Here is a 25,992-nt window from a genome sequence, read left to right as displayed (position 1 = left end):
AGAAAGAACTGAAGACACAGTTTCTCAACTCTGCAGAAAATGAAGAACCGATGGTCCCGTGAGCCAAAGTCAAGCAGGAAGGCACTGGCATGCATGCGGTGTGGGCACTATCAAAAAATTTAAAGTGACAGTGTACTTGGTAGTTGATATCACCCATATGTGAGAATATTATGCCTGCTTATTCTCAAAGAAAAGATATTTCCCAATAAAGTTTCCTTGATACTGACATAAGATAATGCATGTCACATTCAGGTGAGCACAAGTTAAATGCAGATTGTGCTGTTATCACTGTGTATGATGAAGAGCAGCATATGCAGTAGTGTTGCCCGATTCAGGAAAAAAAAATTTGATTCGATTCAGCCTATTAAATCAATTTTTTGATTCGATTTTCCTGCCCAATTAGGTGTTTTTTCAAACATCCTGGTGGGTTTATTTTATAGCTTCTTCACCCACTCCACCCCCTTTGCCCTCTCCTATCCACACCGGTGCTGTGGTGTAAACAAAATAAACAAACAAAAAAAAACTTTTCCTCTCTCTGTTAAATCCTAGCGCATGTTCACGGTCTAATACCAACTCTGGCAGGATACACATTTCAAATCTTACACATTGTAATCACAAAACAGAAAATACCATTATTTTTTTTACCTTTTGTTGTCTGGTCATTATTCAAATCATGTTGGTTCCAGGCTCTGCGATAAATGTCTTCTGCTAACTAGCTTGCCAGGGTCTCCTGTCCATTTGTCGTTTTCTAATTTCTCTGTCCTCCCCTTCCATTTCCCTTCCCTCCCCCAGAGGTCTGGCATTTTTCCTTTTTATTGTCTCCATCCCTGCAGCTACAGTGATGGACCCCACCATCCCCAGGTCCACCATCTCTCCTTTTCTCAACTACCCTTTCATCCAGCATCTCTCCCTCCTTCCCCACCACCCCAGGGTCCACCAGCTTACCCTTTCTCTTCACAACTACCCTCCTATCCAGTATCTCTGTTCCCCCCTCTACACCATCCCTTGTGTCTAACTTCTCACCTTTCTGTTCCTTCCCTCCCTAAATCCCATTGTTCACCATCTCTCTCCCTCTCCTCTGTTTTTAGATCCATTATTTCTTCTCTCCCTCCCCTCCCCATCTCCCCTCTCCATGATTTCCCCCAATTTTATCTCTCCCTCTCCCCCAAGATCATTTTCTCCAAGTCCATCTCCCCCTCTCCACCATCCATCTTCCCTACTCCACCAAGTTCATCTCTCCCATCTTCACTCCCAAGTCTATCTCTCCCTTTCCAGTCCACCAACTCCCCTAAACCCATCTTCCCTCTCCCCATCTACCTTTATTTTGATGTTAAAACTTGTTGCCGGTGGTGGTAGTGATTCAGCGATCCACAGAGTTCTCCTGCTGCCACTCCTTGCGTCTTCTCTCCACTGCGGCCTGCTCTCAGTGAAACCTTCTTGTTTCCACTGAACGGAGAGAAGGCACCCGGACTAGCAGCAGAGTAATGAAGCTCATTCGCTACTGCCGCTTTTGCCTGGAATTAAAAGGCAGATGCAGGGAGAGGAGATATGCTTCTGGGAAGGAGAGAGCCAGCCAACTAATATAAAAATTACCTTACTGCCGCCGAACCAGGCACAGATATCCACTTGGCACTCCCTTTGCCGAAGTCCTTTCTTCTGATGTAACTTCTGGTTTTGCAAAATAGGAAGTTACATTAGATGGAAAGACTCCGACAGAGGGAAAGCCTAAATGGGTTTGCAAAAATAGATCAGCGGCAAGGGAGCCAATGTGAATCGGTGAGTACAGTTTTTCAAAAAACGAATCGATTCAAATTGATTCACCCAAAGTGAATCGGTGAATCGATTTGAATCAGAAATCGGGCAACACTAATATGCAGGGTTAACCCATCTGGATTTTTTTACATGTGGCTCTATGATTTTTGTGATTGTTATTTTCTAGCAGGGACTCTAATACTGCAGCAATGGTGGGATCCTGCTTAGTCTCCAAACTGGCGATGAATAGATAGAACATTTCTACAGAAGTAAAAATTGACTTTCCACACACTCCAGGATTTATTAAATCTCTAATTTCCTTTAATAATTCATCCTATTCCTTCATTCACTTCTAATACAACCCCCTGCATCTGCAGATACCTCTCCTTATTGCTCTTATACTCTCTTGATTCCTCAGAACATCAGAAGTACTTACCTTGTCACCATTTCTTTCTCCTTATTGGATGCATATCCACTGCTGCTGAGAGTTTTGATGGGAGAGGATAGGAAGTAAAGACAGTGATTCTTGAAGTACTGATCAACCAATGGCACAAGAATCTGCAATATGAAATTACTGTGCTGTTATAAAGTAGAACAAAGATACATTGATAAAAGTGCATGGAAATTGATATGAGACTCAAAAGGAAATTCCTGAAACATTAAGGGGGAAATTCTATAAAAATTAAGTGTCGTGTATGCATGTACAAGCAACTTCAAGTTGTCCAAAAGTCAGGAACACATTCTGTTGTATTCTATAATGTTAAAACATTACATGAATGTGTAGCATTTTGGACCAGATTCTATAAACAACACCTAATTCAGGCATCTAACTCAGAAGGTGCCTAGTAAAGCAGCGTCTACTGCATGTCAATCATAGTTAAGTACCTTTTGTAGAATCACACTAAATCAACTTAGGCACTGGCATATTAAGCCAGGGTTTTCTTGGCCTAATATACCGGCACCTAAGGTAGACGCCTACTAGCATCTAACTGAATCCACATCCAAACTTCACTCCTAACCATGCCAATTTTATGTGTAGGCACTAGTAGGTGTCTTGGTGTAGATGCCAACCACAAGGTGGCAGGCACTTCCAGTTAATTAATTTTTAAATTGGTTTTTAACAGTTTTCAAATAACAGCACTAATAATTCAATTAAAAGTATTAAGTTAGGTGCTTAAATTGGCAGTCAATTTTAGGCATCTAATTTCAGGTGCTGTTTGTAGAATCAGGGCCTTTGTTTTATATGTATGTGCCCTGAAAGGGGGTGTGCTTGGGGCAAAGAGTGTGCATGCAATAGGAGGGAAGAGAAAACATGCATGCAATGTAATCTGCATAGTATTGTCTGAGAGCGCATTGCATAGGCTGCGTTGCAGTAATCCAGTCTGCTAATAAGCAGAATCAAAATCAGAGTGGTTTGCGATGATCAGTTTAAAAAAGAATGGATGGAGTGGAACTGTCTGAGGGCATAAAAGCAATATTTTACCAAGGAATTAACCTGAGGCTCACCAACTTAATTAAACAAAGGGACTTTGCACATCTGAAGTCTGAATATATGGGGAACCAGCAGAGGAGGAATAATCCACACTTTCTGAACTTCCCCTTGAATTCCCTGATTGATATGGTGCAGAAATATTTTAAAGACATATTATGTATGCCTGAGGAATCTCTTCTACCAATTGTGAGAGCACAATGGGGCAAATTATATAAACAGTGTCCTGATTGTAGGCAGCAGTAGGCATCCCACCATTGTCTAACCAGCCAATCGGGACACATGTTTTCTTAAAAAAAAAACCAAGGCAGGCCGAATTACAAGTATCTGTCATGGGTGCAAGGAGGTGCCTAGGGGTGCTTAAGCTCGCCCAAGGCTGGGTGTGGGCGTGGTTTCATCCGAAAGTGGCCTTGTGTCAGCTCCCAAGGATTGCGATAGGTGCCTGAAATATAGGCCATTAAAATGCTGGCCTACATTTCATATAGATGCAGCCACTAAGCTGATGGCTGCAAGAAAATTGCCCTGCTGCGATCAGCTGTGTGGCCACAGCAGGGAACTCCTGAACCCCACCCAAGTCAGCCGGCAGGAGGGATGTTCACTCCTTCCTGCCACCACCGTCAAACTCCCACCCGACACTATCTGTGGCAGGAAAGATGCCCAATCCCTCCTGTCACCAACCCCGAACCCCCCTTTGAAGTCCCCTATCAACAGGGATGCCCACTCTCTCCTGCCAGAACCCCCAAAAGAAACCACCCCATCTGCAATAGGCAGGAGGGATACCCACTCCCTCCTGCCAGCCGGAGCTCCCAAACCCATGACACCATCTCCCACAGACACAAACCCTCTACCCCAGAATGCACTGGGAAGAAGGCCTAAGACTCCGGTTGGCACAGGTCCACCTTAAAAAGTGTAAATTGCTCTAATAAGTAACATGATTTGATTTCTTTATAATAAAAGTTTAGATGCACAGCAGCATTCTAGATTTTGTGTAATTCAACTGAAGGCCTGCCAGATGAACTGAATTACAATATTCCAGTATACTAAATACCAGAGATTGGATCAGCATTCTGAATGCAATACGATTAAAAAAGAACTTAATCGTATGTAGCTTCCAAAGAGTGAAAAATGATTTTTTGACCAGTGTTTGTAAGTGGTTTCATGGTTAAATTCCTATCCAGATAAACACCTAGAATTTTATCCCTTCTACAACCAATTCCTTTTCTATCATTTTATTGGAAGGAGCGACATAAATAAATTTCATTTTATCAGTATTACTGTATTTTTCGCTCCATAAGACACACCTGACCATAAGATGCACCCACCTGTAGAGGAGGAAAAACCAAGAAAAAAAATTCTGAACCAAATGGTGTGTCCTGTACCCTGTTCCCCTTCTGGTGGTCTAGTGGTAGGCCAGGACAGGGTACAGGGCACATCTAGTGGTGGGCACGTCTAATGGTAGGTACGTGTAGTGGCAGCCAGCCAGCCCCAAGCCAGCTAGCCAGCCAGCCAGCCCCAAGCCAGCCAGCCTCCCGTACATCCCAGTACTTTTAAATCATCCTCCCCATACTTTTAGATCAGCCTCCCCATACTTTTAGATCATCCCCCCCGTACCAGGTGGTCCAGCAGCGCACAGGTCAGGAGTGCGAATGTCAGGAGCAAGCTTGCCGCGCTCCCGCTTGGGCCCGTGCCGCTTTCTGAATGGCTGGGGTCAGTTCTTGTGGGACTCGTGAGAACTGACGGCAGCCATTTAGAAAACAATGCAGGCCCAAGTGGGAGCGCAGAAAACTTCCTCCTGACATCCACGCTCCTGACATGTGCGCTGTTAGTGAGGAAGGGATACACACTGGACCACCAGGTTCTGCGATGACGATGGAGGAGGCAGCGGGCAGCCTGGTAAGTGTTTTAAAAGATGTGGCGGCAGCAGCGGGGTGTTTTAAAATGGTACAGTGCGGTGCGGAAGAGGGGTTAAAATTTGTACCTACACTCCATAAGATACACTGAGATATCCACCTACTTTTGGGTGGAAAGAAAGTGCATCTTATGGAGCAAAAAATACAGTAAGTTTTAATTTGTACTCCCTCAGCCAATTATTTAATTTGTACTCCCTCAGCCAATTATTCACTGTAAAAATAATCTCCTGAATTACAAGTTATTCCACATTTTTCTTGACACTTCGTTTCAATAATAAATTAAAAGTATGAAATAACTTGTAAGTTTCATGGCTCCGCATCATTTTCTTCTTGGCTGGGTTGTGAACTTTTCAGCAACCTCTCATAAGACCTTTTTATTTGGACTTAAATGTTTTCTTGAAAATGCCCCTCTATATTTCAAAAGAAACAATATATGGGAAGGAATCTTCAGGTATGCTAAAGGTCCTATCCTTAGGATACTGTCAATGTGAAGAAAATTACAGATACACATGGGATCCTTCTTGTGGGATACTGCTTGTGAAGGAAACTCCTACTGCACTAAGGGTCATTCCTAGGGGATAAGGAAAGTTCCAGATTATTAGTCATCTTTCTATGCAGGAATTCCTCTTTTTTACATTCACTTACTTTGGCAAAAAACTTGATTTCTTGCTCATGTGGGGATTTCTCAGATTTACCACTATTTACCAGTGCCTCTGTAAAGAAAGGAAAAAATAGTGTGAATCATCATTATCGAGCTGAAACAAAATATTGCCATCTAATTCATTCTCCTTCTGAGTGTCCTAAAAGTTATTCAAGCATCTTCTGTTTGCAATTCCTGGCCTGTATCAGTTGCTGGTAAAAAATTATCCATGTGGAGGTAATTTTATAACTGCACATGGGTAAAAAAATATATGCATCCTATTCTCTGTTTGGACTCTGCTTTGAAACTTTCCCTCCTAGAGTGCCCCTTCTCAGTTCAGGTAAGCTTACACATGAACAGATTTATCTATATGATGGGAATGTAGTTTTATATAAGACTTCATACCTGGTGAAATAATGTTTTACCTGCAGAAATATGACCCTCTCTGGGGAAAGGTGACTAAAGTAGTGGATCCGAAATGTTGAGAATGGCCAATTTTTATGTCATGGGTCCATAGGCAGTGCGCAAAAGTTACATGTTTGAACTTCTTTACATATTTTTTCACATCAAAGGATGAGGTTTGAATTGTCGTATTACAATTTTTTGCTCTAACAGAATTAATTTGCCAGGCAGACTTCTACAGTGTATGCAATAATCACAAGATGTCCTAGATGGAACTTAGACATTCCGAGCTAGACTTATTTTAGAAACATCAAATTGCCAAAAAAGTACCCAAACTGTTCTGCTTGGACTCCACCCTTGCTTACTATTGAAATACCTGCTTTGTAAGATATATGTGTATTTGCAGAATAGTGCTTTGACATTTAAATCTGTATGTGCATACATATGTTCATATATGCTAGTATTATAAATATTGTGCAAAAATATCATGAGGATAAGATTTCAAGTAATCAGCCGAGGGTATATGCTTTGCGAATGTAGAGATGATGCGGTATACAAACCTAAGATTTAGTTTAGTTTAGTTTATATGATTGCAAAGTCACTTTATTGATAAATATGCCATGAGGGCTCACAGACTCGACACTGGCAGTGTTTCGGCGACTGTGCCTTTATCAAGAGACCACTTTATAGAATTACTCCTTATTTGGAAAAGTGAGCTAAAAGTCCAAATTCTTTTTAAGTGTAGGACGAGAACTTACCCAAATGAGCAATAAATTCTTGAGCAGAATCCATATATTCCAACATTTTCTTCAGGAACTTGAAGGCAAACCTTTTTTCCATGGAGGAGGCATCATTCTCCATGGCCTTCAGACCCCTGCATTGGTTAAGAAAGAAGTAAACGTGAAATGGATGGGAATGAACTAATAATCTGTGATAACATGTGTAAACATGTGTAATGCATGGAGTTGCTACTGCCACTCTACTTAGACAAAAATGTAATTGGCAGTACACATTAAACTAACAAGAGCTACCACCACATAGGTCTCAGCGAAACAATTGGAACTGATTCATTTCAAATGAGGAAACATATTTCATATGAATGGTTAAATGAATTTGGATAATGTAAACATTATTCACTGGCATTTTCATTTACCTTTTACTTTATCCTCATTAGATTCATGCGAATTTTCAGTAATCATAGAACCATTCAGTTCAGTCTGAAAGGCAACTTCTAAAAGTCCAGCTCTAGATGCCATACCAGAAGTGTTCACATCTCAGATTTCTACTAATCTGTGAATTCTGCTGATTGCTTTTTTTTCACAAGGGCAAGATGAGATAAACCCATAGAGGGGCATAATCAAAGGGATGTCTAAGTCCATTTACGTCCATCTCGCAAGTCGTCCAAAGTTAAAAAGAGCCTAAGACACATTTTCAAAAGATACGTCCAACTTTTTTTACTTTCGAAAATCATCTAATTATAAGTCCTGCCGATCTGATCGTCCAAGCCACTAAATCGTCTTATCTTTATACCACATTTCCGTCCAACTTTCCGTCCAAGTCCAAAATGCCTTGAACAAGCTCTGTTGGATGTGGGAGGGGTCTGCAAAGTGATGGACTGCACACCCAGACATGCCACCTAAATAGTGGGGTACCTTACAGGACACTGCTGTGAACTTCACAAAAAGGGTGCCATGGCTTCTCCTCACTACAGCTCCCTTATAGGTGATGGTGAGCCCCCCCAAACCACCTCCAGAATCCCCCTAGACCCACTTATCTACCACCCCAATAGCTCTTATGGCTGCAGGAGCCACTTATATGCCAGGGTTTTGAGGGTGTATAGGGCAGTGTACATGTTTAAGTATCAATGCAGTGATTACAGGGGCTTATGGGCATGGGTCCTTCTCTCTATGGGTACCTAACTCACCCCCAAGACGACTTAAGCTGCCTCTGTGCTGGACGACTAGGGTTTCCTATGCCCGGCTGCCAGGTGATGATGGTCTGGAGGCTGAAATTTAAAGTTGTAAATAAAATTTTTATAGGGTGGGGGGGTTGGTGATCACTGGGGTAGTGTGTGGGGTCTGTGTTATGTGTCTGCAGTGCTTATCTGGTGAGTTTAGGTGGGTTTTTGTGACTTAGACCATGTTTTACATGGTCTAAGTCACAACGTCCAAGTTCCATCGATCCTGGGCTGTATAACTTTCGGTTATACATGCTGTACGACTAAGTCTAAGCCAGCCCACGTCCCGCCCAACTCCCGCCCTCGACACGCCTCCCGAAACACCCTGTTTAGCTTTGGACGTTGAGCAGCACTATGAAGGCCTAGGTCATTTAGAAATACTTCCAAAACTGTAAGTCTCCCTCCAACTTAGGAATCAAGGAAACTCTTATATCTTGGCATCCCAAGTCCTCTAAATTTTCTTCACACTTCTACCTCTAACCCTCTGTTGTAGTTCCTTCCTATTTCTCCTACTGTAAACCGCGTCGAGCTCTACAAACATGGAGATGATGCGGTATACAAACCTAAGGATTAGATTAGATTAGATTTTTATTTTCGGCGCTTGGACATTTTTGAAAAATGTTCGTCCAAGTGCCGACAGGCCGGTTTTTGGACATTTTTCTCTTTCGATTATGAGCCCCATAACATTTCTGAGGACAATAAAAAATGAACTTTTGTCCTTAAAATTTCCTGCTGCATGCGCTATAGTGATAGTGCCATGCCATGTACTTTTTTATGCTATAGTGGGAGGCATTCCCAGGGATGCACTTTGGTTTTGGTTTGGAATTATGCAAATAATTTTGAAATTTGAAAAGCATATATATGTTTTTTTTTAAAACATAGCTTTATAAACTGGGGTTTAAGCATAATAAGAACAAACTTACAAAATAGCAATGTGAGATCCATTATTACATCCCTAGTGTCAAAATGATGCTGGGATTCATTTTTCAAAGCAAAAAAAATGTCTAAGTCATAAACCTTGCAAAAATGTCTAAGTTGCAATTTTCGAAACTTGGATTTGAGATGTTTCTCCACAGTTTGTCCACATTTCAAGGGGGTGTGTTTTGGGTAGGACTTGTTACCAAAAGTTAAATGTTCTTCTGCCATAAAGGAACAAAACCAAAATGTCAAGGGAAAAACTGAGACATTTTGGTTTAGACCAGTTACTATCATGACTAAGTTACAAAAAGGAGCTCTAAATGACCAGATGACCACTGGAGGAATTAAAGCATGACCCCCTTTCATTTTCCCAATGGTCACTGACCCCCTCCCACCCACCCCCTAAGATGTGAAAGTGACAGTATATACTAAGCTCTATGACCGTTCCAGATATAATGCCCATTTCTATTAGTGTAGCAAGCAGGTCCCAGGGGTAGGTTAGTGGTCAGTGACCTAAAAAAAAACCTCTTACATATCCCAAATTTCAGATATTCTGAAAATAGTATTTGTTTCTTCAGAGCCAGGGACTGGATGAAAATCTTTTCTAACTCAATCAGTATTCCATCTGGATCTGGCACTTTGCCTATAGGTAGCAATTCAATCTCTTGGAAGATTTCAACAACAGAGATCTTCTCATTCAGCTTGTCTCTCTTGATTTGCTCAAGGCAGGGATATAAGAGCTCTCAAATGAAGCTCCAAAGATTTTGTAGGTTAAAACTGCCCCTTAATCTAATAGTTCTCTAGAATCTGAGAACCTTTCCCATAGTAACTAAAATTTTGTGGGCTTTGTTTGAACTAAAGTCTGCACCCTTCCCACCGATGCAACTTCCTGTTTCTGCAAGGCAGAACTAGGTCAAAGGAAGGCAAAGAACTGAAAGGTTTAAAAGGTACAGAGGGTAGAGTTGAGAGATGTCCAAATGCCGCAGGGTAGGGAGAGATGTCAGGTGGTGGTGGGGTTCTTATGTCCACCTACTTAGGACTCAGGCCCACTCAAAGCTTGGCAGCTACCTATGTCTCTGGTGCAGGCATTAGCGGCTGGTAGTATACTGCCGACATCACCAAATGGCCTGAGGATGCCTTCAGCTAGGGCAGGGGTAGGGAACTCCAGTCCTCGAGAGATGTATTCCAGTCGGGTTTTCAGGATTTCCCCAGTGAATATGCATGAGATCTATTTCCATGCACTGCTTTCAATGCATATTCATTGGGGAAATCCTGAAAACCCGACTGGAATATGGCTCTCGAGGACCGGAGTTCCCTACCCCTGAGCTAGGGGAACCTAAGGATCTCCACCAGCTACATCAAGAATGTGTGCTACTGTTGGAAGGGTTTAAATCCACAGCAGATGGATCCCTGTTTATCTGGTCTCGACCATGGCTAGGCTATTTTGCATTGTTAACAAAAAAAGACACATTTTGTGTGTGTGTATATATATATATATTTTTTTTTTTCCACACACACAGGAGAGCTGCATTATTCTATTCTGTGTTTTATAAGCCTGCAAAATGTACCATTGCATAAAGAATTGCAGTCATCTACTTGGGGGGTAGTAAAATCAATTGAGCTATTGTTCTAAAGCTCTTAGAGCTTAGAGAAGAACATATTGCTTGAAGTTGCCACAGTCTAAAAACTTTTTTTTTTACTTAATTATTTATCTGAACCCCCAAGTGTTAATTTGGAATCTAAAGTTATTCCTAGCACCATGGCCTTATTTTCTTTTTGTAAAACTTTTCCAGTAGGCAAACTTAGTGCGCCTTTTACAAAGGTGCGCTAGCATTTTTAACGCACACACCGGATTAGCACGCGCTTGGAAAAAATCTACCGCCTGCTCAAAAGGAGGATGTGGTGGTTAGCGTATGCAGCAATTTAGCGCGTGCTATTCCATGCATTAAGGCCCTAGCGCGGCTTTGTAAAAGGAATCCTTAGTAGTCCTTTTACTAAGGTGCGATAGCCAATTTAGCGCATGCTACAAATTAGCACACGCTAAATGCTAACGCGGACCAATGCGTCCATAGGATATAATGGACGCGTTAGCGTTTAGCGCGCACTAAATCGGCTAGCGCACCTTAGTAAAAGGACCCCTTAATTCTTTCTTTGGTATGGACTTGAAGCCCCTAAATCACACTATTCTTGTTTCTGTTTATTTAGGTTCGGAAAATTATTGTTAGTCCATGTGTTTATCAGGAAGATATTGGCGTTCATTTTCAAACCAGAAAAACATCCAAAAAGTGGCATAAAGGTACAGATAGATAGTTCTCTTACCAAACCTTTCCAATTCGCTATTTTCAAAACCCATTTTCTAGAAGGCTTTCTGTGGTGGTTGCCTGCAGTATGTCTAAATCTGTGATGGAGGTTTGGTTTGGATGGGACTAGGACAGGCATATGATTTGGATGCTTTTCTGCAATAATCAAACATTTTAGAAAATGTTTGGGGCAAGACTTGTTTTAACAATGAATAAGTGCAAAAAAAGGTGCCCAAACTGACCAGATGACCACTGGAGGGATGAAGGCTTGACCCTCCCACATTCCCCCAGTAGTCACTCACCCCCTCCCAAAGATGTGAATGAAACAATATATATCTGCCTGTATGATAGCTTCAGATGTTATGGCTAATCCTAATAGAGCAATAAGCAGGTTCCTGGAGTAGCCTAGTGGGCACTACAATGGACTACACCTAATCTAACTACTACACTCATGGTGGATTATGTGAGTCTTCCAAAACCCACCCAAATCCCACCGAACCTACATATAGGTGACACCTACAGGCATAAGAGCTACTGGTGTGGTATACAGTTGGGTCTATTAGGTTTTGAGTGAGTTTTGGAGGGCTCACCATGGTGAGATGTGCACCTGGGTCTTTTTATGTACAGGTCACTGCAGTGTCCCCTAGGGTGCCCCACTGTTCTGCTGGGATGTCTGTGTGGTCAGTTTACTAAAAATGCTGGCCCTTCCTACATCCCAATGGTTTGTTTTGTGCATTTTCTTCTGGATGTGGTTTTTTTCAAAAATGGTTCAAAGAGATAGATGCACCGAGGACAAGTACATCTGAGAAATGGCTATTTTTAAAACAAAAGATAGACATTTTTCTGTTTCATAAATGGTAATGTTCACTACTGGATTTTTGTGCGTTTTCCACAATCCTACAAACTTGGATTTAGATGTCATATCGAAAATATCCCTCATTTTCTTTTAATATTTGTATTGTATCATCAAAATTGTCTACTACAAAACTTAAAAGAAAATATCATCTGCATAGAATAGAACAAAAGCTCCCATTTTAAATAGTGTAGCACCCAAAACTTCGATAACTCCACATGAAGATAAGCATGAGGATGAGATAAACTTTTTCCTGCATACACTAAGGGCTGGATTCTGCAAATGGTGCCTACATCGGCAACAGTCTACAAAAACGTGTTAATCATGCTATGGCTAACAACTCATAGAAATTGACCACATTGTCCTTGAGTATCTTACACTTAATCATACAAAAAACCCACTGGTAATAAACAATAGAACTTTTTAGTGTAAACCACCTAGAACTTTTGGTTATGGTGGTATAAAAGAATAAAGATATTATTATTATTATTATTTAATTATTTCATTGAAAGGGTAAAAAGCCTCAGAATATGGAGCTGTGTACCCAATTCGAGTTATATCGTGAATGAATTCACTGATTCCTGCTCTTGAGTTCATTTTATTTAATTTATCTTCTTTATTTTTTTTCTATTTTAAAACATAAGAACATAAGAAGTTGCCTCCGCTGAGGCAGACCATAGGTCCATCCTGCCCAGCGGTCCGCTCCCGCGGCGGCCCATCAGGCCCATCGCCTGAGTAGTGGTCTATACCTATCTATGCCCTTCAATCCCTTTTTCTTCTAGGAATCTATCCAAACTTTCTTTGAAACCATTTAATGTTTTCTTGTCTACAACAGCCTCTGGAAGCGCGTTCCATGTATCCACCACCCTCTGAGTGAAAAAGAACTTCCTAGCGTTTGTTCTAAACCTGTCCCCTTTCAATTTCTCCGAGTGCCCCCTTGTACTTGTGGTGGTCCTTAATTTGAAAAATCTGTCCCTGTCTACTTTTTCTATGCCCTTCAGGATCTTGAAGGTTTCTATCATGTCTCCTCTAAGTCTCCGCTTTTCCAGTGAGAAAAGTCCCAACTGCTTCAACCTGTCGGTATATGGGAGATTTTCCATTCCCTTTATCAGTTTAGTTGCTCTTCTCTGTACTCCCTCAAGTACTGCCATGTCCTTCTTGAGGTACGGCGACCAGTACTGGACACAGTACTCCAGATGCGGCCGCACCATTGCACGATACAGCGGCATGATGACTTCCTTCGTCCTGGTCGTAATACCCTTCTTAATGATACCCAACATTCTGTTAGCTTTCTTTGAGGCTGTAGCGCACTGCGTCGATGCCTTCAGTGTTGCGTCTACCATCACTCCCAGGTCTCTCTCCAGGTTACTGACCCCTAGCGGTGTTCCCCCCATTCTGTATGTGAACATCGGGTTCTTTTTCCCCACGTGCATGACCTTGCATTTCCCTATGTTGAAGCTCATTTGCCATTTTTCGGCCCACTTTTCCAGCTGCGTTAGATCCTTTTGGAGATTTTCGCAGTCTCCCCTGGTTTGAGCCCTGCTGTATAGTTTGGTGTCATCTGCAAATTTAATAACCTCACACTTGGTTCCCGCCTCTAGGTCGTTTATGTAGATATTGAACAGGAGCGGTCCCAGCACCGACCCCTGCGGAACTCCGCTCGTGACCCCTTTCCAGTCTGAGTAATGGCCCTTTACGCCAACCCTCTGTTCCCTGTTCGCCAGCCAGTTTTTGATCCATCGGTGGATCACCCCTTGTACCCCGTGGTTCCATATCTTCTTAAGCAGCCTTTCGTGTGGTACCTTGTCGAAGGCGTTTTTGGAAGTCAAGGTAAATGATGTCTATAGATTCCCCTTTATCCACCTGGCTGTTTACCCCCTCGAAGAAGTGCAATAAGTTTGTGAGGCATGACCTACCCTTGCAGAAGCCATGCTGACTCGGTTTTAGCTGCTCATTGTTTTCGATGTGTTCACAGATGCTGTCCTTAATCAGTGCCTCCATCATCTTTCCTGGGACTGAGGTCAGGCTCACTGGCCTGTAGTTTCCTGGGTCTCCCCTTGAGCCCTTCTTGAAGATGGGCGTGACATTTGCTATTTTCCAGTCCTTCGGGATCTCTCCGGTTTTTAAGGATAGGCTGTATATTTGTCGAAGTGGCTCCGCTATTTCGTTTTTTAGTTCCTTGAGTACCCTTGGGTGAATGCCGTCCGGACCTGGAGATTTGTCGCTCTTTAGTCTGTCTATCTGCTTGAGTACATCTTCTTGGCTTACCTCTAAATTGACCAGTTTTACATCTTGGTCTCCTTTTACGCTCTCTTCAGGTTCTGGGATGTTGGTTATATCTTCCCTCGTGAAAACTGACGTGAAGAACTCATTTAACCTGTCAGCTATTTCTTTCTCTTCCTTTACCACTCCCTTCCTGTCTCCATCATCCAATGGTCCCACTTCTTCTCTTGCCGGTTGCTTCCCCTTGACGTATCTGAAGAACGACTTGAAGTTTGTTGCTTCCTCTGCCAGTCTCTCTTCATATTCTCTTTTTGCTTTTCTAACCGCTCGGTGGCACTCCTTCTGGTGTTCTTTGTGCACTTTTTGGTTCTCCTCTGTTTTGTCTTTTTTCCATTTTCTGAACGATGCTTTCTTGTCGCTTATCGCCTTCTTCACTGCATTTGTTATCCACACTGGGTTTTTTGTTCTATTTTTTTTGCACCCTTTCCTGAACTTGGGGATGCACAGGTTTTGCGCTTCGTGCACAGTTCCCTTGAGTAAGGTCCAGGCTTTTTCTACGGAATCCATCTTCCCTATGTTACCTTTGAGTTTTTTTCCCACCATTTCCCTCATGGCATCATAATTTCCTTTTTTGAAATTGAGTGCCGTCGTTGTGGTTCTTTTCCCCTTTGATGATCCAATTTCTAGCCTGCACTGGATCGTGTTGTGATCACTGTTATATAGCGATGTATTCTTTTTTATTGTAATGGATACCCACCAATCAACTCTTCATGTGGTGTAGTATGCTCTATATTTTATACCATACAGACTATTTATATACAGAATCGGCAAATCAGCATGAAAAATTAGCACAGCCAATATAAGAACATAAGAATTGCTGCTTCTGGGTCCATCATGCCCAGCAGTCCGCTCACGCGGCGGCCCTCTGGTCAAAGACCAGCACCCTAACCAAGACTAACCCTACCAGTGCACGTTCTTGTTCAGCAGGAACTTGTCTAACTTTGTCTTGAATCCCTGGAGGGTGTTTTCCCCTATAACAGCCTCCGGAAGAGCGTTCCAGCTTTCTACCACTCTCTGGGTGAAGAAGAACTTCCTTACGTTTGTACAGAATCTATCCCCTTTCAACTTTAGAGACTGCCCTCTCATTCTCTCTACCTTGGAGAGGGTGAACAACCTGTCCTTATCCACTAAGTCTATGCCCTTCAGTACCTTGAATGTTTCGATCATGTCCCCTCTCAATCTCCTCTGTTTGAGGGAGAAGAGGCCCAGTTTCTCTAATCTTTTGCTGTATGGCAGCTCCTCCAACCCCTTAATCATCTTAGTCGCTCTTCTCTGGACCCTTTCGAGTAGTACCATGTCCTTCTTCATGTACGGCGACCAGTGCTGGACGCAGTACTCCAGGTGAGGGCGCACCATGGCCCGGTATAGCGGCATGATAACCTTCTCTGATCTATTTGTGATCCCCTTCCTTATCATTCCTAGCATTCTGTTTGCCCTTTTTGCCGCCGCCGCACATTGCATGGACGGCTTCATCGACTTGTCGATCAGAACTCCCAAGTCCCTTTCCTGGGAGGTCTCTTCAAGTACCGCCCCGGACATCCTGTATTCGTGCATGAGATTTTTGTTACCGACATGCATCACTTTACACTTATCCATGTTGAACCTCATCTGCCATATCGATGCCCATTCCTTGAGCCTGGTTATGTCACGTTGTAGATCTTCGCAATCCCTCTGCGTCTTCACTACTCTGAATAACTTTGTGTCGTCTGCAAATTTAATCATCTCGCTCATCGTACATATGTCCAGATCATTTATAAAGATGTTAAAGAGCATGGGTCCAAGCACTGAGCCCTGCGGCACCCCACTGGTGACTCTCTTCCAGTCTGAATATTGTCTGTTTCCTATGCTCCAGCCAGTTTTTAATCCACGTGAGTATTTCACCCTCGATTCCATGGCTCGCAATTTTCTGAAATAGTCGTTTATGCGGAACCTTGTCAAACACCTTCTGAAAATCCATATATACAATGTCGACCGGATCGCCCTTGTCTATCTGTCTGTTTACTCCCTCAAAGAAGTGCAGCAAGTTCGTCAAACACAATCTGCTTTGCTAAAATCGTGCTGACTGGTCCTCATCAGCCCATGTACGTCAAGGTGATCAATGATGCTGTCCTTTATCAGTGACTCTACCATCTTTCCCAGTACCGAGGTCAGACTCTTTTATCTGCTTCCCCCCCCCCCCCCCCCTTTGGCTTCTCTCTCCCTCTGCCTCTCTCTGTAGCTGCTTTTCTCCTTCTCTCTCCTGCTCAGATCAACTCTGCTCCATTGGCCCCTCCCCTTTTAAGGTGGAGCTTCGGTGGTCGATGTCAGGGGGTGGGCGGAGCTAACTCTCGCAGATTTCCCTCTTGGTCTCCTGCCTCTGCTTCTCTCTCCTGCTCTTTTATCTGCTTTTGTCCCCCTTTGGCTTCTCTCTCCCTCTGCCTCTCTCTGTAGCTACTTTTCTCCTGTTCTCTCCTTTGTATAATTCTGGAGGCCGCACCTTCAAAAAGATATAAAAAGGATGGAGTTGGTATAGAGGAAGGCTACTAAAATGGTGTGTGGTCTTCGTGATAAGGCATATGGGGGACAGACTTAAAGATCTCAATCTGTATACGTTGGAGGAAAGGCGGGAGAGGGGAGATATGATAGTCGGACCATAGGAAATTGGAAGACTGAATATCCAAATGGCAGATAAAATTTAATGTGGCCAAATGCAAAGTGATGCACATTGGGAAGAATAATCTGAATCATAGTTACCGGATGCTAGGGTCCACCTTGGGGATTAGCTCCCAAGAAAAGGATCTGAGAAACATCGTAGACAATAAGATTAAACCTTCCGCCCAATGTGTGGTGGCAGCCAAAAAAGCAAACAGGATGGTAGGAATTATTAAAAAAGGGATGATTAACAAGACTAAGAATGTTATAATGCCCCTGTATCATCCCATGGTGCGACCTCATCTGGAGTACTGTGTTCATTTCTGGTCTCCTTATCTCAAGAAAGATATAGTGGCTCTAGAAAAGATTCAAAGAAGAGTCACCAAAATGGTAAAGGGGATGGAACTCCTCTCGTATGAGGAAAGACTAAAATGGTTAGGGCTCTTCAGCTTAGAAAAGAGATGGCTGAGGGGAGATATAATTGAAGTCTACAAAATCCTGAGTGGAGTAGAACGGGTACAAGTGGATTGATTTTTCACTCTATCAAAAATTACAAAGACTAGGGGACACTCAATGAAGTTACAGGGAAATACTTTTAAAACTAATAGAGGGAAATTTTTTTTCACTCAAGAGAATATTAAGCTGTAGAATGCGTTGCCAGAGGATGTGATAAGAGCAGATAGTGTAGTTGGTTTTATGAAAGGTTTGGATAAGTTCCTGGAGGAAAAGCCCACAGTCTGTTATTGAGAAAGAAATGGGGGAAGCCACTGCTTGCGTTTTATCGGTAGTATGGAATATTGCTACTCCTTGGGTTTTGGCCAGGTACTAGTGACCTGGATTGGCCACCATGAGAATGGGCTATTAGGCTTGATGGACCATTGGTCTGACCCAGTAAAACTATTCTTATGTTCTCATGTTCTACATAATATAAATGTGCATGAGTCGAGTCTTTTTCATTTGAAAGGAAACTGCAATGAGAGGGCATAGGATGATGTTAAGAGGTGATAGGCTCCGGAATAATCTGAGGAAATACTTTTTTACGGAAAGGGTGGTAGATAGTGGAACAGTCTCCCAGAAGAGGTGGTGGAAACAGAGACTGTGTCTGAATTCAATAGGCACGTGGGATCTCTCAGAGGGAGAAAGAGATAATGGTTACTGTAGATGGGCGGACAAGATGGGCCATTTGGACTTTATCTGCCGTCATGTTTCTATGTTCCTAATATAAGATATTGTTGCTAAGAAATTCCCCGATGCAGCGGGAGTAGATACGGTCCAGCTAAAAGCAGGCCGTGTTGGCTAGTGAAATGAGCAGCAGTTAGTGTTAAACAGTTATGAGATCCACTTCATGAAATTAAGAAGTTCAAGAAATAGAAGAGAAAGAGAGATTCCTCAGATAAGTAACTGTTTAAATTGCTTATACAGAACGGATTTAATATTATAACTTTCAAAATAATTATTATAAGTTTTGTCGATTCTGTGTATAAATAATCTGTAAGATATAAAGTATAGAGTACGGTACACCACATGAAGAGTTGATTGGTGGGAATCTGTTACAATCAAAAAGAATACACCGCTATATAACAAGTTTTTAAAGACATAAAAAAAGAAGATAAATTAAATAAAATGAACTCAAGGAGTTTTAGCCTGTGACGTGAGCATGAGTCAGTGAATTCATTCACGGTATAACCCAAATTGGGTACACAACTCCATATTCTGAGGCTTTTTACCATTTAAATGAAATAATTGAATAGGCCTTACAGTTCTATTTTTTATTACCAGTGGGTTTTTGAATCATGCTATGACGCTAACAAATTATACGAGGACGCACAAGATATAATATGTTCATATAATGATTCAAAATGTTGTGTGATCGTGGCACCGAGGTACTCCCCTCTTCAAACCTAGCATGCACCCAAAAATAGGAAGAAAAAGCCTCAGACTAATGTAGCAGTATAGAACCAAAAGGTACAAATCAAAACTGCTTTTGATACTTTCACTGGTAAAAAAAAACTCCCTCACAGAACAGCTCAGGTTTAGAAAAGGGCAAAGTCACCCGGAGGCACGTTCAAGGACTTAGCTGACAAAAGACGACTTGAGCTCCAACGCTGTCACGTCTTCTCTAATCTTCCCAACAAGTGACCTTGTTTCACCAATGTTTGGCTCATCAGGGGAACAAACAATATAGCCTTGAAAAGTGCAGCCAAACTAAGGGTTTTGAAGAGGGGGGTACCTTGGTGCCACGATCACACAACATTTTGAATCATGCCTATCGTTAATCATAGGCGCCAGTAATGTAGGCCTGGGTTTTGAAGACCTACATTCCTGGTGCCTATGTTTGATGAGAATCATGTCTACAGATGCGCCTAGTGGCGCCTAAGATCATTTCCAGTGTAAACCATGCCTACTTTGACCTTAGGCACTGTTCGGCCCTTCTGTGGATGTGATTATGGCCTCCTTTTTTGTAGGCGTCTAGTAGCGCCTACATTTTTTAAAAAGACATTTTAATTGATTTTAAATCATGCGGCTATTTAACACCAATTAAAATGATTAAGTTAGGCAGCAGTAGGGTGCCTACTGCTGCCTAATTTATGGCACCGTTTAGAGAATTTGTGCCTATACGCTTATGTTCTCTTTTTTAAAAAAATTCTCCAAATCAGTTTAAAACGTAACCAGATGTATCTAATTCACTGAGCCTATAAAGCAATAGAGTGGTCTGTTGCATCAAAAGCTGCTGTAATATCACATTGGGGAATAATTTGTTTACCTTTGCTCAAATATTTTCTGATTTTCAGTGTTAAAACTAATAGCAATGATTCGGTGCTGTGCATAGGTCTAAATCAATGTTGAGTGAAATGTAAAAAAAAAATCCAAAAAACAAGAGAGAGGACAGGAGCACTCCCCACATGTCAATCACAAATGAAAACCCAAACAAGAATGGGAGTGACCAATACAATGAACTAGGTGTGTAAGCACAATTTAATTAAAAGTTCAACTCAAATGTTACTAGATTCCTAGGAAGGACCAAAAATCCAACTTAAATGCAAAAATTGGAGTGAAATGTAAGCAATTTAAAGAAAAAATGGTCTGAAAGTTGGTTGGAAACAAATTCATTATGTCATGAGATACTGGCTGCCGCTCTGTAGTTTTCTACAGTTGAGAGATCAGCTCTAGTAGATGTCTACTGTAGAGTGATATACAGAGTAAGAAAACAGTTTTTCACACTGTGCATTTTCAATACCTAAAGGAATTTCTGGTGGCAACCATATTCATGACAATACTTCTTGTTTATAAGGTGTCCTGGTCACCATTGTCTTGGATTTGATGATATAACCTCCTAAATGCAGGCTTTTTTTTCTGGCTACCATCTTGGAAAGAGGTTTGGAAAGGGTGTATCACTTCCAGCAAGGGAGGCAAAGGAGAAAAGCAAATAAGTACTTTACCTAGATATGGCATAGCCATTCACTAGAAGAAATTTGAATAACTCTTGCGCTTTCTCTCGGTCTCTTGATTTCTCTTTGGCTGTTAAGGTGTCGTATGGTACTAATAAAGGATGACCACCAGCACCTAAATAAAAGGAAGACAGAGAAAAGTGTGAAACACAGAGAAGAGAGATGAGAAGAAAAGAGAGAAATAGAGAGAATAAACAGATTAGAATAACAGAGATAGTGTAAAAACCAAAGTGAAAAGATGGCAAACAAAAGAGGCAGAGAGGATAGAAGAAAGAAGAACCTGGACAGAAAACAGATTGGAGAGAGATGTACATACAGAGGGAGGAAATAGAGAACAGACAGACAAAGAGTGAATGATTCAGAAAAAAGGCAGGATTTCATAGAGAGACGGAGACAGGTATGAAATAGGATAATTATGGCAGCACAGACACTAGGTTGAAACAGGAGATGCAGAGATGAGATGGAGACATAGATAGAGATGGAAGAGACAGAGTAAGAGTAGAAGGGAGCCGATAGAAGACAACAAAAAAGAACTTAAAACAATTTCAGTGTATTTTCCATTTTAATTATTTATCAAAAGTGTCATTGGTTTATCAGCCTATCTTCAACAGTTGTAAGTCCAGGCAGTGGCGTACCAAGGGGGGGCGGGGGGTGAGGTCCGCCCCGGGTGCCAGCCCTAAGGGGGTGCTCCCTACCTTGCCGTTCAGTCCCCCCCACCCCACTCCACCCCCGAAGGACCGCTCGCCCCACTGACCTTCCTGCACCATCTATGAAGCAGCCGCAGCAGGATCGCGACATCAGCGATCTCTGAGCTGCTTGGGCGCTGCTTCCTGCGCCGCGGTCCCGCCCCTCCTCTGACATCAGAGGAGGGGCGGGACCGCGGCGCAGGAAGCAACGCCTAGGCAGCACAGGGATTGCTGACGTCGTGATCCTGCTGCGGCTGCTTCATAGGTGGTGCGGGGAGGCCGGGGGGGACAAGCAGTCCTTCGGGGTGGGTCGGGGCATCAGGCCTTCAAGGTGGGGCAGGTGGGCAGGCAGGCAGGCTTTCAAGGGGGAGGGGGGTGACAGGCAGGCAGGCCTTCAAGGGGGGACAGGCAGGCCTTCAAGGGGGGAGGCAGGCCTTCAAGGGGGGGGCAGGCAGGCCTTCAAGGGGGGGACAGGCCTACAAGGGGGTGGGACAGGCCTTCAAGGGGGTGGGACAGGCCTACAAGGGGGGGGGACAGGCCTTCAAGGGGGTGGGACAGGCCTTCCGGGGGGGTGCAGGCCTTCAAGGGGGGGACAGGCAGGCAGGCAGGCCTACAAGGGGGGGATAGGCCTACAAGGGGGGGGGGACAGGCCTACAAGGGGGTGGGACAGGCCTTCAAGGGGGGGACAGGCCTTCGGGGGGGGGTGCAGGCCTTCGGGGGGGTGCAGACCTTCAAGGGGGTGCAGGCCTTCAAGGGGGTGCAGGCCTTCAAGGGGGGGGACAGGCAGGCAGGCCTACAAGGGGGGGGGGGACAGGCCTACAAGGGGGTGGGACAGGCCTTTAAGGGGGGACAGGCAGACCTTTAAGGGGGGACAGGCAGACCTTTAAGGGGGGACAGGCAGACCTTTAAGGGGGGACAGGCCTTTGGGGGGACCCTGGTTTAGAAGTACACGGAGGGAAGGGGGTGTTCAAAGAGACGTGCATATGCCAAACTTTGGGGGGGAAGAAATAATGGGTCTGAAAATAGAGGAGAGGAAGAGAGATGATGGACCATGGGATTTAGGGAGGGAGGGAAGGAACAGAAAGGGAGAGAAATTGGACACAAGGGATGGTGTGGAGGAGGGATAAAGATACTGGATAGGAGGGTAATTGGGAAAAGAAAGGGAGAGATGGTGGACTCTGGGGTGGTGGGGAAGGAGGGAGAGATGCCGGATGAAAGGGTAGTTAAGAAAAGGTGGATCTGTGGAGGGAGATGAAAAAAAGGAAAGATACCAGACTTCCTGGGGAGGGAAGGGAAATGGAAAGGGAGGACAGAGTTGGCAGATGGATGGTTAGCATGCAGAAAGAAGAAAGAAGGAGACCCTGGCAAGCAAGTTATCAGAAGAAAACCAGAGCCTTGGACCAACAAGATTTGAAATATAACCAGATAACAAAAGGTAGAAAAATTAATTTTATTTTCTGTTTTGTGATTACAATATGTCAGATTTGAAATGTGTATCCTGCCAGAGCTGGTGTTGGACTGCAAACGTGAGCTAGGATTTAACAGAGAGAGGAAAAGTCCTTTTTGTTTCTTTATTTTATTTACACCACAGCGCCAGTGTGGTTAGGAGAAGCTAAAGAGGGTGAAAAAGCTAAAAAACCCACCAGGAGTTTTAAAAAATTCACCCAACTGGGCAGGAAAATCGAATTGAAAAACCAATTCAATAGGCTGAATCGAATCGAAATTTTTTTCCCTGAATCTGGCAGCATTAGTTTGCGCTACTGTCTTAGACTTTAGGACCTGGGATTGGGGAGAGATGGCATCCTCAGTACTTTATAATGCAAGTGAAACAAGGATTTGGTCAGACTTTTGAAGGGTCTGCAGAAAAAAAATATTGTATAGGCTGGGGACATGAGACAACAGGAAATGGGAACTTTTCTTCCTTCTATTTTTGTGAATGGAAAGGCTGAGGATGTCAGAGATTCAGTTAAAATATGTGCTTTATAAGAAAATATAATAATGTGTTTTATAAAGTTTATAGCATAGCTGGCCTACCCAGTGAGGTGTTCCTAGTGGTGGTGGTGGCAGCGTGTCAATGTGTTGAGAGGAAGAGGTGGTCTGGGAAATTCTGCTGAGCAAACTCCGGGCCCATTTCAACCCCCCAGTTAGTCCACTCCACTCAACTAGTTCACACACTGAGTGGGTCTTTGGGTGTTGTTTTGGTATCTCTTCCAGTAGTTTATCAGTATCTCCTTCTGGTCCAAGGAAGGAAACTTTGTTATCCTTAGCATTGACCTACAGAATATGTTTGTAACAGCGCTGCTTGTGTGGCATTAGGCTATGTAGTGATCGAAAGAAAAAAACAGACCTTTGCACATTTTTGCACTATATGGTGGGTGTATGAGGAGATTCACATTTCCTGCACAGCTAAGTCCATGTGAAGTTACCTTGTGCTGTATTTGACATCTAGCAAGGTCTCTGTTTGAAAGGAAAGATCTAAACTTAAAAATGAAGTGGCCAGAAGTTATGGTAAAAGCAGATAGTGTAGCTGGTTTTAAGAAAGATTTGGACAAATTCCTGGAGGAAAAGTCCATAATCTGTTATTAAGACATGGGGGAAGTGTCTGCTTGCCCTGGATCGGTAGCATGGAATGTTGCTACTCTTTGGGTTTTGACCAGGTATTAGTGTCCTGGATTGGCTACCATGAGAATGGGCTACTGGGCATGATGGACCATTGGTCTGACCCAGTTAGGCTATTCTTATGATATGTTCTCATCTGTAGGGGCCTTTGTTTTCACTTCTTAATTTAATGTATTTTTTTTTCTGAGAACTTATCAGTGTTTTTTATAATGGGAACAAAAATGGAAGAGAATTAATGTGTGTGGAATGGGGGGTAACTAATTTCTTCAGCTAAATAATTCAATCCACCTCAACCAGACATAGGAGAACTCACGCACCATTCACACACCCTCCAACCAAAAACATCAAAAGAAAAAAACTGTTCGACAACCTCCTAGCCATTTGAGCTGCAACACTCGACCCCCAACTCTACAACCTATTGACCTTGACCACAAACTACAAAACCTTCAAAGAAGAAATAAAAACCCTTCTATTCAAAAAACACATAAAACCGAACTAACACAATCAGAACTGTTCCAAGCATCACCTGCAACTACTCCATATGTACTTCTGATGTCATGACAATTCAGACATAATTTATGTTATGTTATGTTTGGAATATAAGAAAATTTTCACTGCCTGTTTCTATTCTGACCATTTATTCCGTTTCATGGTCATTACAAAAAATATTTTTTTACATGGGGGGGGGGGGGTGTCAATAAATGATGGGCCCCGGGTGCCACATACCCTAGGTACACCACTGAGTCCAGGCCATGTGCAAGTACCCAGCAGTTCCTAGTGGAGAAACCCCTTCCCTGATGATCACTTTCAGCATACCTGTTTTAGAACATAAGAACATAAACGTTGCTGTACTAGGACAGATCAAAGTTCCATCAAACCTAGTATTCTTTTCCCAACAGTGGCCAATCCAGATAGCAAGTACCTGGCAAGATCTCAAAGCAGTAAAACAGATTTTATGCTGCTTATCCTAGAAATAAGCAAGTCTATCTTAATAATGGTTATTGGGTTTATTTAGCTAATTGTTTAGTGATGCATGGAACACACTTTGGGAAAACAGTACAACAGGGGTACTATGATCTAAAAAAATAAATAAAACTGTAGAGCCGGGGACATAATATATAGTTATAAGGATGTAGACCCAGAAACTTGGCTCACACTTTTTAGTAGCTCAAGGTGAATTACATTTAGGTATAATACCATATATACTCAAATATAAACCGAGATTTTTGGGCCAAAAAAAATAGCACAAAAAAGGGGGTCTTGGTTTATATTTGGCCAAGCACTGACCCACTCCCCTCTTGAACCTGTTGCAGGCCTGGGACAGGAGGGATCCCTTCCGTCTCCTGTCCGGGCAAACTCTAATAACTTTTACCTCCCCCTCTCCCCTGTATATCTTTTAAATCCCTGATGGTCTAGTAGTGGGCCGGGTCAGCAGGGATCCCTCCTGTCCCAGTTGATCTGAAGAATTTTTACCTCCCTCCCACTTCTCCAATTTACCTTTAGAAATCCTGATGGTCCAGCAGTGAACTGCGGCAGGAGAGACCTTCCTTTACTCCTGCCTGTGCAGAGCCGCTAGTTGATTGGCTGCCATGAGTTCTCATGGGACCACGAGAATTTGCGGCAGTCAAGCAGCTAACGGCTCTGCATGAACTTGGTGCAGCCAATCAGCTAGTGGCTCTGCACAGGTAGGAGCGAAGAAAAGTCTCTCCTGCTGCAGTTCACCACTGGACCACCAGGGATTCTAAAGGTACATGGGAGAGATGGGAAGAAGGTAAAAATTCTTAGAACTGGCTGGGACTGGAGGCAGTAGGGATCCTTGCTATCTCACCCCACCAGTGGACCACCAGGACTTAAAGCAGGCACGGTGGAGGCCTGCAAGGCATCAGTGGGGTGGGGGTGAAACAGGGTACAAAATCTGTCAGGGAGGGAGTGGGGTGGGGTATAGAGATTGACAGGATAGGGAGGGAGTGTTAGGGCTGGATGCAGAGCCTGGCAGAGCAGTGAGAGCAGGAGAACAGGGTGCAGAGCCGGGCAGAGCACTTGAATATTAAGCCCCCCCCCCCTCCCCAGTTTATATTTGAGTCAACCTTTTTTCCACCTTCC

The 25,992-nt window shown here is 43.2% G+C and overlaps 1 protein-coding gene across 2 annotated transcripts in view; it reads right to left on the bottom strand.

The window, feature by feature from the left end:
• RYR3 (ryanodine receptor 3) overlaps positions 1-25,992 on the bottom strand; it is a 693,107-nt gene that overhangs the window by 233,696 nt on the left and 433,419 nt on the right. For both annotated transcript variants that reach the window (XM_033952387.1, XM_033952388.1), the window contains exons 57-60: positions 20,576-20,699; positions 6,952-7,067; positions 5,797-5,864; positions 2,189-2,310 (exon numbers count right to left, since the gene is read on the bottom strand). In XM_033952387.1, coding sequence (XP_033808278.1) covers positions 2,189-2,310; positions 5,797-5,864; positions 6,952-7,067; positions 20,576-20,699 — 430 coding nt within the window. The remainder of the gene's footprint in view (positions 1-2,188; positions 2,311-5,796; positions 5,865-6,951; positions 7,068-20,575; positions 20,700-25,992) is intronic.

This window comes from Geotrypetes seraphini, chromosome 7, assembly GCF_902459505.1.
Source record: "Geotrypetes seraphini chromosome 7, aGeoSer1.1, whole genome shotgun sequence".
NCBI classification, from domain to species: Eukaryota; Metazoa; Chordata; class Amphibia; order Gymnophiona; family Dermophiidae; genus Geotrypetes; species Geotrypetes seraphini.
This window is presented reverse-complemented; position numbering and strand designations above follow the sequence as displayed.